This window comes from Gossypium hirsutum, chromosome A01 (genome assembly GCF_007990345.1).
Source record: "Gossypium hirsutum isolate 1008001.06 chromosome A01, Gossypium_hirsutum_v2.1, whole genome shotgun sequence".
Classification (NCBI taxonomy): Eukaryota; Viridiplantae; Streptophyta; class Magnoliopsida; order Malvales; family Malvaceae; genus Gossypium; species Gossypium hirsutum.
The window spans coordinates 118,933,761-118,949,439 of record NC_053424.1 but is presented as its reverse complement, the minus strand read 5'-3'; the positions used below and the strand labels follow the sequence as shown (position 1 = coordinate 118,949,439).

At 36.7% G+C, this 15,679-nt stretch overlaps 2 protein-coding genes across 2 annotated transcripts; one reads left to right on the top strand and one right to left on the bottom strand.

Moving 5' to 3' along the window:
• The first annotated feature begins 1,267 nt into the window (after positions 1-1,267).
• On the top strand, positions 1,268-2,299 carry LOC107961283 (uncharacterized). The gene is made up of 3 exons (XM_041115719.1): positions 1,268-1,457; positions 1,590-1,916; positions 2,005-2,299. Exons 1-3 carry the CDS (start codon positions 1,394-1,396, stop codon positions 2,160-2,162), a joined length of 549 nt encoding a protein of 182 aa, XP_040971653.1. The 5' UTR covers positions 1,268-1,393; the 3' UTR covers positions 2,163-2,299.
• Positions 2,300-10,308: 8,009 nt separating this feature from the next.
• On the bottom strand, positions 10,309-12,943 carry LOC107958027 (receptor-like protein 7). The gene has a single exon (XM_016893678.2). The coding sequence runs from the start codon at positions 12,553-12,555 to the stop codon at positions 10,309-10,311; it is 2,247 nt and encodes a 748-aa protein (XP_016749167.2). The 5' UTR covers positions 12,556-12,943.
• Between the last annotated feature and the right edge of the window lie 2,736 nt (positions 12,944-15,679).

Genomic DNA, 15,679 nt, shown 5'->3' with positions numbered 1-15,679 from the left:
GCGTAAGGATGAAAATATAATTAGACTTGTTTCTGGATTTATTTATTACCTATTTAATTCAGAAAATTAATACGTAAAATGTGTGATACATGTGTATATGTATTTTTGGGTAGAAATACGTGTATTTTTAATGGTTTTGTAATACGTGTCTTCATGTGATCTAGGGTATTACAAATTATCTAGAAACAGTTCATCTAATATTTTAATATAGTATAATAATTTTGGATTTATGTTCGATATTATATATCTTCGTTTTACGGTCCATATCAAGGTTCGTGACTACACCTCTCAATAACGTTGTCTCCAATGTTCGAACTTATATTCTCCTTTAGGAGTGCAATGTCTTATCATTACACCTAATTACTTGTTAGTAAAATATATTATTTTTTAATGTATGTATCGGAAACAAAATTTATGGGTAAATTATATCACAAGTCACCCAATTATGGGTCATTTTCTTTTTTGATCACCTAACTGTGAATTTTATTAAATTGGTCATCCAATTAATCGTGATTTCTTTTTTGGTGTATTTCCGTTAATTGTAGTAACGAGAGGGAGAACGTGAGATAGTTTCTTTATTTAATATTGATATAAATAGTAATATAAAAATTTTAAATTTTATTATATTTTTTGAAAACATATATGTAATTTTATATATTTTTAAAATTAGGATCAAACTGAGATTATTTGTAAATTTTGAGAGTTAATTTTTTTTAAATTATGACTAAATCGATATGATATATAAAAATTGATGGCTAAAATTGTTATTATATTAGTTTTTTAACGGACACATTACCTTCTATTAGTGCAATTAACATAAATGGAAAAAAAATCTCGATTAGTAGGGTGACCAATTTTAAAAAATTCATAGTTGAGTGATTAAAAAGTGAAAATAACCCATAATTGAGTGACATGTGGTATATATATATTTAAAATGACAATCTAATTTGTTCACTATTTCCATTTTATATTTTTAGTTAAAATAACATATTTGGTCCTTATATTTTTATAATGTTATTAATTAGTCTAAATAATTAAAATCTTTAATTTCTTGATTAAAATATTAAATAGTTAATTTTTTAAAATTAGAATTTCACGTTTATAATTATACCAAATTAAAATTCATGTACGTAATTATACAATAAATCTAAGTTAATGTATAATTTTGAGATTTATGTTTTGTGAAATTATATTATCCCTTCTAGAAACAGAATAGTGGAAATTTCTTGAGGTCTTCTTTTTGGACTCGAAAACTTAAGCATGCTTCAGCATGCAGCTTAATAAACACGTCATTTAACTGTAGAGACTTGTCGAAGGAGACGAAGCCATTGCTTGCTCTATATATACATAATAAAGATACCCTCTTGCTCTTCATCTCAACTCATTATCAACGATGGCTTCTCTCAAATTCCCCATCTTTCTCTTCATTTCTTCTCTTTCCCTCCATGCTTCTATGGGTAATACAAAATCTCAAAAACCTTCTTTATTTCCTTTTTATGATCAATCCATGGAGTTCCTTAAAACCCTGTTTTAATTTGTTTATTTGATTAAATGGTTTTTTTTTTTCTGTTTTGATTTTGATTTTGCAGCTGAGATCATTTGTGAAGATTTGCCCAAAGACGTGTGCGCGTTTTCAATAGCCTCATCGGGGAAAAGGTGTGTGTTGGAAACGGCGGCGGACAAAGGCGGCGACGTCGAGCATCAATGCCGGACATCGGAGGTCGTGGTGGAGAGGATGGCGGATTATATAGAGAGTGATGAATGTGTTGCTGCCTGCGGCGTCAATAGAAACTCCATCGGCATATCATCGGATTCACTTCTCGATCAACAATTCACGGCCAAGCTTTGTGCACCAGCTTGTTACCAAAACTGTCCCAACGTTATCGACCTTTACTTCAATTTGGCCGCCGGTGAAGGTATGTATCAATTATTGCTCAACATGTTACGTAAAAAGCATATCAAAGGCCCCTTTCATTTATATTGTACGCTTTGGTTAATTTGCAGGTGTGTTTTTGCCTGATCTTTGTAACGCTCAATGGTCGAACCCACGGCGGAGCATGGTGGACCTTATATCGAGCTCCGGTGCTGCTCCTGGCCCTGTTTCTAGCGAAGCAACCGGCTTATTTGCCGTTGAAGCCCCTGCCCCAGCTCCCATGTGGTGATCCAAGTTTTTTTTTTTTTAAATACAATGGACGAAACCTATGTGATGATACAAGTTTTTTTTTTTTTTGAATACAATGTAAACCTATGAAATAAGTGATAGATTGTACTTAAAAAAATAAACAAATTAATTTTTATAGTTATTATTTCTATTAAAATTTTCATTTATTTTTATCGTTAAAATTTGACAATAAAATAATTAGATAATTACATATAATATGTTACGTGTACATATAAGAATCAATTTTTAACCGTAAAAATAAATAGAATTTTTTCTTTGACTGAAGAAAAAAACTATAGAACTTTAAACTATGCTTACAATATAAATAAAATAAAATCACCAGTCTTATCGCTATCTAGAACTTCAAGAACAAGCTCCCAACCTATTAACACATTAACTCCTTCCATGTTAGCTGAAGCCATGCTGGCAATCCTGTTAGCAACTTGATTAACTTCCCTAGGGGTATAGTTTACTACCCAATGAATTCCATTCTGTAACAGCTTTTGAATTCGCATTACCAGTGCAGAGACTGGATTAGAAGATGCGAAGATGCTTCCTTTTTTAATGCTTGGCCTACCCCAAAATGCCCGACAACTCAGCATCAAAGATTGAATAAATGAATAAAATTTTAACAGAGCGATCAATTTGCTCTTTTACTTAACATACAAAGGTTAATTTATTATTTTTTTTAAAGTAGAGTAAGTAAAATGTAATCTATTTTTATAGAGTTTATTTTTTCGACGAATGAGTGGGACAACCTTAAAATCTATCAAAATTACTTTGAGTTGGAAATTGGTTTTGAAGAATATTTTAGAAAGAATTTTAGATTTGATTGGATTAAATTGTATATTAAAATAAAATTTATGTATAATTTTAATATTTATTTTTTAAAAATTAAATTACGACTCTTACTCCCATTTGATATTTATCTTATAATTAGTATCTTGCAATCGTTTAATTATTATATTTAGTGTTTATATAATATAATCATAATTTTAATCAAAGTTACCGGATTTTCCCTTTTTTTTTCTAGAATATTTTCTTTTGCATTGTTGTTTATGGATTGGGCCTTAACAAAATTTTATGTCCGATTGGTAAGTCTATCCCGAAAAATGGACTTAAATTTTTGTTTAAACTCGACCCAAATAAAAATACTAAAATCGAGTCATGCCTATTCATATTAAAATTTTTATTTTATTTTTATATAAAGAATTTTAAAATATAATATATCAAAAATATTAAAATAAATATTTCCAAACTATTTGAAAATAAATTTAAAAATATTTATACTTAAATAACATTAAGATAGGTGTAATTTAATAAGCAAATGCCTCTAAAATCAAGGGCAGGCTAGCCGACCTCCTAAAATGTAAAATTTTTCATTTAGGCCCCTTTAAAAGTTATAAAAATATAAATTAGCAAAGACAAAATTATACTTTGGCCTCCTAAAAATGATAAAAATTTGATTTAATCTTTTAAAAATTATAAAAATACAAATATTAAAATGGTAAAATTATATTTTTACTATTGTAAAAATATATAATTTAATTTCAATCCCCTAAAAAAATTTTCTGGCATCGTCACTGTCTAAAATAATAGTAAAATTAACAATAAAATAAAAGTTATATAATATTCAAATAATAACGACAAAACCGTAGTAACATAATGACAACAAAACAGTGAGAAAACAACAACAAAATTGTGAAAAAAAAGAATAATTTTTTTTAAAAATTCTGATCGGATTCGAGAAAAAACCTTACTCGGGACCTAGTCTATTTTTTAAACAAGTTTTATCTTTTATCCAAATTCTCAAACTTTTCGGACACAACTTCAAATTGGACCGAATAACCCAGACAAATCTACTTGCAATATACCTATCGAGGGGTTGTATCTCAATTTGATACAAAATTCATATGAAAACCTAAATTTAATTTGATTCGATAATGATTTTTCATTACTTGTAAACTATAAATATTAAAATATATTTGTATAAACATTTTTAAGATTAAATTCAAATTAAAATAATTTTTAATCCAAAAGAAACAGGATAAAACTTCTTACAAGGGTAATAAATGGTGGAAACAGAAGCTACAAAAACAACATACAGTCGAAACAACAATCAAATAGTTGAAGTACCTCTTTTAACTCCTTCCCTACTTAATCCCAATCGTTGCTAGAGCCTCCTCCTTTGGTTCCAGTTAGCTCTCCTCCCATGTTTTTTGGTTTCACGACGAAGACGGGGGAAAAGTCTTGAGAGAGCATGATCGACACGCTCGAAATACCGGATCCTCCATCTCTTCAAATAGATAAGAGGTACAATGATAATTCCCAACCCAAAGATAAACCCTATCTCGACACTTAAATGGTTCCACTGTATAATGCTCCCTGTTTCAGAATCTGAAGGGCTGTCTTCTTTAGCTGGTGGCAATCCGCACTTTGTCTTCAAAGGAGGTCCACATAATCCGTCATTGTTCTCAAATGAAGCTTCTGAAAATGATTGAAGTTGGGTGCTCGTTGGGATTGGACCCACTAGCTTATTATTTGAGACGTTAAGAAATGAAAGGAAATTGAGGTTTGCTAGCTGCAAAGGGATCTCACCGCGTAGGCTGTTGCTTGAGAGATCCAAGGACTCAAGCTCTCCTAGGTTTCCAAAAAATGATGGAATTGGACCTATGAAAGCATTATGTGAAAAGTTGAGGGCATAAAGTGCTTTGAATTGACCGATGACTTCTGGTATTGGCCCTTCAAAATTGTTGCATGAAATGTCAATGACGGTGTACACGGGCAAGATTTTCACAAGCTTCAACTCATTGCCTTTGATGGTAACTGTTATTGCATCTTGATAGTAATATTGGTCATTATTTGCTAAGACCTCAAACATGAGATGTTGGAGCTCTGATTGGTTTTTATCATGATTAGGCCGCATAGCCTCCCAGGTCCCCAAACCAGATAGATGCAGTTTACCACTAAAATTGTTGGATGCTAAGTCAACAATCTGAAGCATTGGCCAGCTGGTATTGTTCTTGTGACAATGAATACTGCCGTTGAATTTGTTAGATCGTAAAACAAGGACACGCAACTTGGATATATTCTCCAAATGGCATGGGAAGCTGCCACTGATCTGATTGTTGCCAATGTCTACAACCTTGTTGGAAACGTGATGGGCCGAAAATTTACTTTTTATTACACACTCAATATATTACAATACGAAGATTACAAATATTTTCTCAATGACTAGATAGTCTAGCTGCTGCTAGATTTTAACTCACTCAAGGTTTGCTAACCTTCTCACTCTCACTCACGTTGCTTCTCTTATTTCTTTTTTCTTCTCATTTTACTTCATTACAACACAAGTTCAAGCCTCTATTTATAGGCTGATAAAATGACAACAAATGTGGCTATTAATCCACTTAATTTCCAGCCACAAAACATCTCAATAATGGAGCACTTTGTATGGCTAAAATTTCAGCACTTTGCATGGCACAAAATTGCTCCACGTCTCATGCTTCTAGATTATGCTTGGAGTGGGTTTGATTTCTAACACTCCCCCTCAAACCCAACTTTCATACCGAGCTTCTCTTTGAATTTGTTGAATGTCTCCACTTTCAACGGCTTTGTGAAAATATCTGCCAGTTGATCTTCTGTCCTGCAATGGACCAACTCCACGTTTTTGTTTTTCACTTGCTCTCGGATAAAATGATACTTCGTATCGATGTGCTTGCTTCGGCTGTGCGACACCGGATTCTTGGCAAGTGATATAGTGGATTTGTTGTCAACGTAGATGGTAATTGGACCTTCATTTGAAACACCTATTTCTCCCAAAATATTCTTCAACCACATTGCTTGGCATGTACAAGTTGCTGCGGCCATATACTCTGCTTCACATGTTGAGAGAGCAATTGTTTGTTGCTTCTTTGACGACCATGAAAAAACTGCGGAACTGATGTGGAATGCATATCCGGAAGTGCTTTTCTGATCATCCAAGTCTCCCCCATAATCGCTATCTGAGTAGCCAACTAATTTTGAATCTTGTGAGTGGGTATAGAATAAACCATGGTTCATCGTACCTTTGATATATCTCAAAATTCTTTTTGCGGCAATTAAGTGGTCTTGCTTCGGCTTCTCCATGAATCTGCTCACCAATCCTACTGCATATGTAATATCTGGTCGTGTGATTGTCAAATACCTTAAACTTCCAACGAGACTTTTAAACAACGTCGGATTTATCGACTCCCTTGTCGAATCAACACTTAGCTTCATCCCTGGATCAGCTGGCGTGACTACTGGCTTGCAATCCTTCATTTTGAACTTGTTCAAAATCTGCTCCGCATACTTCTTTTGAGAGACAAAAATTCCATCTTGCATTTGTTTCACCTCGACTCCAAGAAAGTATGACATCTCACCGATATCTGTCATTTCAAATTCTTTAGTCATAGCTTTCTTGAAATCATCAGACATACCTGGATTGTTTCCGGTGAAGATCATGTCATCCACATATAGGCATACGATCATGATATCTCCATATCCATTCTTCTTTGTGTACAGGGTGTGCTCGTGCGGGCTTTTGATGAATCCATTTCTTCGGAAGTACTCGTCGATCCTTGTGTTCCATGCTCTTGGGGCTTGCTTCAATCCATACAAAGCTTTCTTCAATCGGTAGACTTTGTCCTCCTTTCCTTGTATGCTATATCCAGGTGGTTGTTCTATGTAGACTTCCTCCTCCAAGTAGCCATTCAGGAATGCAGACTTGACGTCCATCTGATAGATTTTCCATTTGTATTGTGCTGCGACCGCTATGAGAAGCCTAATTGTGTCTATTCTTGCGACTGGAGCAAATATTTCATCATAGTCCACTCCTTGTCTTTGCTTGTAGCCTTTGGCGACTAGTCTTGCCTTGTATTTCTCTACTTTTCCTTCTTTGTTGGTCTTCGTCTTGTACACCCACTTGACACCAATCGGGCTATGTCCTTCTGGCAGACTTGTTAGCTCCCACGTGTCATTCCTTCTTATTGCAGCAATCTCCCCGTCCATGGCCTTCTTCCATTTATTGTCTTCAATTGCTTCTTCGTATGTCACTGGATCACATTCTGTCATTAGACAGAATAGTGAATAGTCGAACTGCGTCTCTACAGGTTCCGTAGAATTGTAGATATCGTTGAGACTCCGTGTTCTTGTGGGTGCTTCATCTGAGCTGCTGCTTCCGCTGCTGCTGGTTGGTGACGAAGGGGCTGTTGTACCAGGACTTTGATCATCGCCTTGTTCTTTTTGGTTGATGACATCATTGTCGTCTTCGTTGAAAAATAATCCTTCCACTTTCTTTTCTTCTTCACTCCATCTCCAGTAATCCGCTTCATCGAACTCGACATCTCTTGAGATAATCAATTTCTTAGTAAGAGGATTATAAAGTCTGTAGGCCTTACTTCTTTTGTCATAGCCTATAAAGATACACTTCTCTCCTCTATCGTCAAGCTTTTTCCTCTGTTGCTCAGGAACGTGTGCATATGCAATGCATCCAAAAATTTTGAGGTGTCCAACTCTTGGCTTGTGATCGCTCCATGCTTCTTCTGGTGTCTTGTGTCTTACACTTTTTGTTGGACATTGATTCAACAGATAAACTGCGCATTCAACGGCTTCAGCCCAGAAAGTTCTCGGAAGGTGTTTACCTTTTATCATGCTTCTTGCCATATCCAGAATTGTCCGATTCTTCCTTTCTGCAACTCCGTTTTGTTGTGGAGTGCGTCTGGCTGTTAACTGATGAATGATTCCATGATCCTTGCAGAAACTTTCATAAAGCTTTGCAGTATACTCGCCTCCTCTATCGGATCTGAGTATCTTCAAATATCGACCACTCTGTTTTTCCACCATTGCTTTGAACTCCTTGAATTTTTCTAGGGCTTCCGATTTTGCTTTGAGAAAATAAACCCAACATTTTCTGCTATAATCATCAATAAAAGTTAGGTAGTACCTGTTTCCACCGAGTGATTCAATGTCGTACGGACCAGATATGTCGGTGTGTACAATTTCCAATGGTCTTCTAGCTCTTCGAGATTTTCCTACTTCAAATTTCTGCCTATGCTGCTTTCCTTTGACACAGGCTTCACACAGTTGATCTGGATGATTAATACTTGGTAATCCATTCACCATATTTGTCTTCGACAACAGCTTCAAGCCAGAAAATCTGAGATGTCCGTACCTTAAGTGCCACAACCATGATTCATTCTTCAGATCCGTCTTCATGCATTTTACTTCTCCAGACTCGATGTCGAGGGTGAAAAGACGATTTCGCATCATATCAACTCGAACAACTAATTCTCCACTTTTGTTCCTGATGGCGAGTGAGCGGTCTTTCATATGAACTTCATATCCTTTTTCTAGGAGTTGACCAAGACTGATCAGGTTGCTCTTCAAAGCTGGTACGTAGTAAACGTCTGAGATGTACTTCTTCTCTTCATTCCTTTGTGTTATAACAACCTTACCCTTTCCTTTGATTTCTGCATGTGAGTTGTCTCCAAAAGTTATTTGTCCATGAACTGTTTCATCTAATTCTGTGAACAGCTCCTTTCTTCCATACATGTGGTTGCTTGCACCGTTGTCGAGATACCACACACTTCTCTTGCGATCTTCATTTTCTCCGTAAGTGAGAAAGACACTTGATTCCACTTTTTCGTTGCCTTCTGCTGCGACTGCTACATGGTTTCTTTCATCCACTTTGTGTGTTGATCTGCACTCGTAACTGAAATGTCCATACTTGTTACAGTTGTAGCATTGTACCTGAGATTTATTTTCTTGAAATCTGCCTCGGCCACGACCTCTAGATACACGTCCACGGTTGGATGTTTGATAATCTTTATTTTCTTGATATCTCCCATATGATTGATTTCCACGTCCTCGTGATCCTCTTCCTCCTCTGTTTCCACCACGGTAGCCTCCACGGTATCCTCTGCGGTTTCCTCTTCCTTGGCTAAAGTTATTACTTGTTTCTCCGTCGTCGACGGACAACTTGCTATGCAAGGCTTGATCAAGATTTTCACTATCTTCATTTAGCTTCATCTTTTGCTCATGGGCTTGCAGAGAACCCACAAGTTCTTCGAGCGACATCTTTTACAAATCTTTTGATTCTTCGATGGCAACGACTACGTACTCGAATTTGCGTGTGAGTGACCGTAGAATTTTCTCCATCACTCTTACCTCGTCAAGAGTTTCTCCATTTCGTTTCATTTCATTTACCACCGATTTTACACGATTGGCATAGTCATCGATATTCTCGGAGCTATTCATTTTTAACATTTCAAATTCAGCTCTAAGTGACTGAAGGCGTACCTTTTTAGCTTTTTCTACACCTTGAAATGATTTTTACAAAATCTCCCATGCATTCTTCGCGTTCTTTACATCTGATATTTTCTCGAAGGTTGATTCATCCATACCTTGAAAGATACTATTCAAGGCCTTTTGATCCTTCTTTCGTGCTTCTCGTAACGCCTTCTTAGCGTCATTTGATAAAGCTGCTTCTGTAGCGGCATCTCTGGGCTCGATGTATCCTTTTTCAACGATCTCCCAACAATCTTGCGAACCGAGCAAAGCCTTCATTCGAATGCTCCAATTTCCATAATTTGTCTTCGTCAATTGTGGAACTTGTAGCTGAATTACGTCACCCATATCGACTTGTTAGATGAACACCAAAGGTACTCCGAACTGGACACGAACCGGACACGAACCGAACTCCGAACCAAGCTCCGAACCGTAGCTCTGATGCCACTTGTTGGAAACGTGATGGGCCGAAAATTTACTTTTTATTACACACTCAATATATTACAATACGAAGATTACAAATATTTTCTCAATGACTAGATAGTCTAGCTGCTGCTAGATTTTAACTCACTCAAGGTTTGCTAACCTTCTCACTCTCACTCACGTTGCTTCTCTTATTTCTTTTTTCTTCTCATTTTACTTCATTACAACACAAGTTCAAGCCTCTATTTATAGGCTGATAAAATGACAACAAATGTGGCTATTAATCCACTTAATTTCCAGCCACAAAACATCTCAATAATGGAGCACTTTGTATGGCTAAAATTTCAGCACTTTGCATGGCACAAAATTGCTCCACGTCTCATGCTTCTAGATTATGCTTGGAGTGGGTTTGATTTCTAACAAACCTCCAGCTCTTTGCAATTCCCCAATGATTCTGGAACCTTTCCTTCCAATCGGTTCTGATTGAGATCTAGAGTTTGCAACTTACAACTTTCTGGAAAAGTGTCGGAAATGATGCCACTAAGGTTGTTTCCCCTTAGAATCAGTACTCCAAGAGACACGTTCATCTGAAAGAGGCATTGAGGAATTGGGCCACTCAGGGAATTATTAGACAGATCAAGTACATCAAGAGATGTACTATTGCATATCGACTGAGGGATACTCCCATGAAAGTTATTATTTGAAAGGGACAAGAAAGAAGCAGACCGGAGGGAGTCACCAATGTGAGGTGGTAAAATGGAGCTGAAATTGTTAGAAGAGTAATCCAGATAAAAGACATCATATGGGTTAAGAATTGGGATTTGCCCTTGCAATTGGTTCCCATGTGCGTCAAGAAAACGAACATTAGAAGTTATATTCTCCAAAGGTCTTTGAAATTCCACAAAAAAGTTCTGAGAAAGATTTAGGTACTCGAGACTTGTTGCTTTCCAAATCCAATTGGGTATTTTCCCATGAATTTGATTCTTTGAGAGGTCTAGTTGAATTAAACTGGACTGATTCTTCAAAAAATCAGGGAACTCGGTTAAGTTGCAAGACGCCAACTTCAATGTGGTAAATGTGGGGAAAGAAATCGAGGAAATATTAGTATCGGTGACATCAATAGACAACCTGTTATATGAGAGATCAAGGTAAGAAAGATTCCTCAAGTTCTGAAAGGCACTCATTGGTATCGATCCACTGTAGTTGTTTGAGGAAAGGGATAGTAACTTCAGACCATGGAGTTCAAACACGGACATTGGGAATTGCCCTTGAAACTTGTTGCTACTAAGATCAAGTCCCTCAAGCAATGAAGAGGCCTTACCATGAAGGTCACTAAGGTTACCTTTGAATTGGTTTTGAGAAAGGAAAAGTCTTTGCAGTGATGGAACGCAAAACAAAGCCGGTGGAATGGTTCCACTTAACTTGTTCTTTCCTAAGTCAACAATTTCTAGCTCAGAAAGACTTGACCAATCAGTGGAATGAATTCCACCATTTAACTGATTATAACCAAAACTTAGATATGTAAGATTTCTGGATGATGAGAATGATGGTATTGGACTAGAAAAACGGTTAAAGGAAAAATCCAGATACACAAGTTGGGTAAGTTTCTTCATTGTTTTGGGTATGGCTCCACTGAAATTACATTCTGCAAGCTCTATTCTTGTCAGTTTTCCAAGGTTACCGAGAGATTCTGGTACTTGCCCCTCAAAATTTGTGCGGCTAAGTGACAGAATTTGAAGAGAAAGATTGGGAGAAAATTTTTGAAACGAACCTTGGAGTAAATCGTTGTCTGACAAATCAAGAGTCTGTAATGTAGGTATCTGAAAAATTTCATCTGGCAATCTTCCACTCAAATTAGTGTAAGTAAGACTGAGGGAAGTCAGGTTTGGGAATTCCGCAAAGAATTTTGGAACCGACGCAGACAAGTTGTTGAAGTCCAAGTGAATTACTGAGAGAGATCGAAGCTTGGAAAGTGAAGAATGTATAGGTCCCGATAGATAACAGCCGGACATGTTCAACACTTGCAACTCGGTCAGTGGCAATAAAGCCTTGCACCACTCGTTCCCCTTAGCTGATATATTTACATCATCAAGATAGAGAAATCTCAGCTTCGTGAGATTTTGAACAAGCATCTCTAGGTTTGGCTTCTCAAGTTTCAATGGTCTTCCAAGATATAAAGATACAGATAAATCAAGAGTAACCAACCTTGTCAAGCGTGATATCTCTATTGGAATTTGTCCTTCAAAGCCAGCATGGGACAAGTTAAGATAACTCAAATTCTCCAGCTTATCAAACGCAGAAGGAAAAGCTGGCTTGAATTCGTTATAAGCCAAATTGAGCCACTGAAGATGTTGAAGACGAAAAAGACTACTTGAATTGTCAATTGAACTTGAAATTGATCTCCTGTTCAAGTCAAGACCGATGACATGACCACCTCCATCGCAACTTACACCATCCCAGGAACAACAATCTGTGTTTTGATTCCATTTCAGCGGCACCAGCTTTCCTGATGAATCATAATTGTAGCTGAAGCTGCTTTCGAGTTGAAGCAACAACCGACTCTGATCACTTTGACATTGAGCCGAAACCAAAACCACATCGACAATAAACATAACCGATACAAAAGAATTTAAGAAAAGCAATGAAAAGAGTGAAATCCTCATTAGTATCAATAATGAGAGATATCAATACAAAATAATGAGAGATATCAATACAACAAAGAGTTATGAAGAAGATAACAATGGCACTAGGTTGAGGAAGGAGCAAGTCCACAACCACGAGTTTTCGGCATAACCTTTTTCAGTGGCAGCAACTAAAAAACAAATCCTTTTAGCAAAATGTAGAATGAAGGAAGATGGAAACTCTGAAATTAGAGAAGAAGCAAAGATATGGGATGCTAGGCAAAAGGAAGAACCGTCAAACCATGTGCAGTCAGCATCAGTACATGACGCGTTGTTTTGTGGGCTTTTCTTTAGCATTTATTTTGTTCAATAGACTGGCTGAAGTTTGTAGCTTCTTTTTAGCAACTTGGAAAAATCATACGAAGACTTTGAGTGGTGGTCTCGCAAAACTGCTGCCCATCCTTGAATTTAATATAACCAGACCATCGAGACAAAACTCACTTATTCAATAAGGCTGAATGTTGTGTTTTAATTCATTCATGTTTTTTTTTTCAAATTGAGTCATTTTAATGCTGATGACTATAATGGATTTGTTGGATAAAATGGCAGCAACAACCAAACAATGAAACACTAAGAGCATAAGCTCTTCAAACAGCAAGCAGAAAAACACAAAGCATCAAGAGCATAAGCTCTCGGTTAACAAGCAAAAGAAAAAAAAATATGTTTGATTGAAACCGAATGATGATACCATTTTCATTTCATTTCAAAATATAGAGTTACAAAAGTGGAATGTTTACCTAACAATTTCCACTAAATTTGGCAACTTGCCAATTAATAATTAAAAAGATGAAAGCATTATAGCTATCATTATGAAAGCATATTAGCTATTATTATGAAACCAAGTTGCATATCAACTTGTTTCAATTATATCTATCATTATAAATATTAAAAATAAACAAAATAAACAAAATGCACCAAGTTGCTCCTTTGTTGCTTTACAGTTCATGTTCAACACTCCTCCTTGGACTGTAGGCAACAAACACCAATTGATTTCCTTAGAAATTCAAACCTGATTGTGCCAAGAGGCTTTGTTAAAATGTCAGCCAATTGATCTTGTGAGCTGCAATGTATTAGACTCACTTCTTTGGATTGGACAACTTCTCGAACAAAGTAAAACTTGAGCTTAAAATGTTTGGTTTTGCCATGAAAAACAGGATTTTTAGAGATGGCAACTGCTGACTGGTTATCCACCAAAATTTCAGTAGGCTCGAGTTGTTCTTCATTCAAATCACATAGCAACTTCCTAAGCCAAAATGGCTTGATTCACTGCTGCAGCTGCTGCTATGTATTCAGCTTCAGCAGTAGACTAAGCAACAGTTTGTTGCTTCTTTGAACTCCAACTGAAAACTCCCGAACCAAGTGTAAAGAAGTAGCCTGAAGTACTTCTCATATCATCAACTGATCCACCCCAGTCATTATCTAAGTAGCCAGTTAATTTCAGCTCACTTCCTTTCTTGAACATTACACCAAACTTCAAAGTACCTTTGACATACCTGAGTATTCTCTTTACTGCTTTCAAATGAGTTGTATTGCAACTGTTCATGAATCTAGACAGTAGACTAACTGAATGCATAAGGTCAGGTCTGGTTGCTGTCAAGTAAAGTAAACATCCAATCAGGCTTCTATACTCCTTTTCATCTACCTTTTCTTCATTTCCAAAGCTGCTTAGTTTCTCTCCCACAGCTAATGGTGTGCTCACTGGTTTGTTGTTTTCCATATGAAACTTAGTGAGAATTTTCAAGGCAAATGCATGCTGGCTGATAAAAATGCCTTGATCAAACTGGTCTACTTCCATACCAAGAAAGTAAGTCATGATTCCCAAGTCTGTCATGTCAAACATGTCTTGCATATTCTTCTTGAACTCCTGAATCAAATCGACCCTGCTTCCAGTCACTAATAGATCATCTACATATATTGAGACAATCAGCAAAGTCTCATCTTTGGACTTCTTTATAAACAAAGTTGGCTCACTCAAACTTTTCTCGAAATTGAGCTTAGACAGGTAAGCATCTATCCTGTCATACCAGGCTCGAGGAGCTTGTTTTAGTCCATAGAGTGCCTTCTTCAGCTTGTAAACCTTGTCCTCCTTTCCTTGGACTTTAAATCCATCAGGCTGTTCAACATAAATCTCCTCTTTAAGGAAGCCATTCAGGAAAGCTGACTTGACATCAAGCTGATGGACCTTCCACTGTTTCTGTGCAGCCAAAGCAAACAGGAGCTTTATGGTGTCCAGCCTTGCTACTGGAGCAAATGTCTCCTCAAAATCAATGCCAAACTGTTGATTGTACCCTTTCACCACAAGCCTTGCCTTGTGCTTGTTCAAAGAGCCATCAGCATTGAATTTGGTCCTGAAAACCCATTTGACACCTATGACCTTCTTCTGATCAGGTCTGTCTACCAGATCCCAAGTGTCATTCTTATGGATCATGTCGATTTCAGCCTCCATAGCCTTCTTCCAACTCTTGCTTCTTGCAGCTTCTTCATAGCTTGAAGGCTCAACAATGGCCACATTGCATCTTTGGTAGATATCAGCAATAGACCTGGTCCCTCTCACAGGAGTATCATCTACATTGGCATTACTGACTTCATTTTCTGCCAATTCCAAATTATTGTCAATCTGCTCTTCTTCAAACTGACTTGTGTTAGAGCCATCTAGACTCCAAAACCTTCCTTCATCGAATTTGACATCCCTGCTTACCAAAATCTTCTTGGTTGAAGGATCAAATACTCTGTAGCCCTTCTTGCAGCTACTGTAGCCAACAAATATACCAGGAACTGATCTCTTCTCAAGCTTGGTTCTTCTTTCTGGTCATGTTCATCACTGTTCTGTTCTTCCTTTCACATACTCCATTTTGCTGAGGAGTATACACTGTGGTCAATTGATGATGAATCCCAGCCTGCTCACATAGCTTCTGAAATCTTTCAGACAAGTATTCAGAACCATTGTCTGTCCTCAAGGCCTTAATCCTGCAGCCTATTTGATTTTCTGCCAATGCCTTGAACTTTCCAAAAACTTCAAACACTTCTGACTTTTGTTTCATGAAATAAACCCAGCAAAATCTGGTCAGATCATAAATAAACAGTATAAAATACTTACTTCCATTCA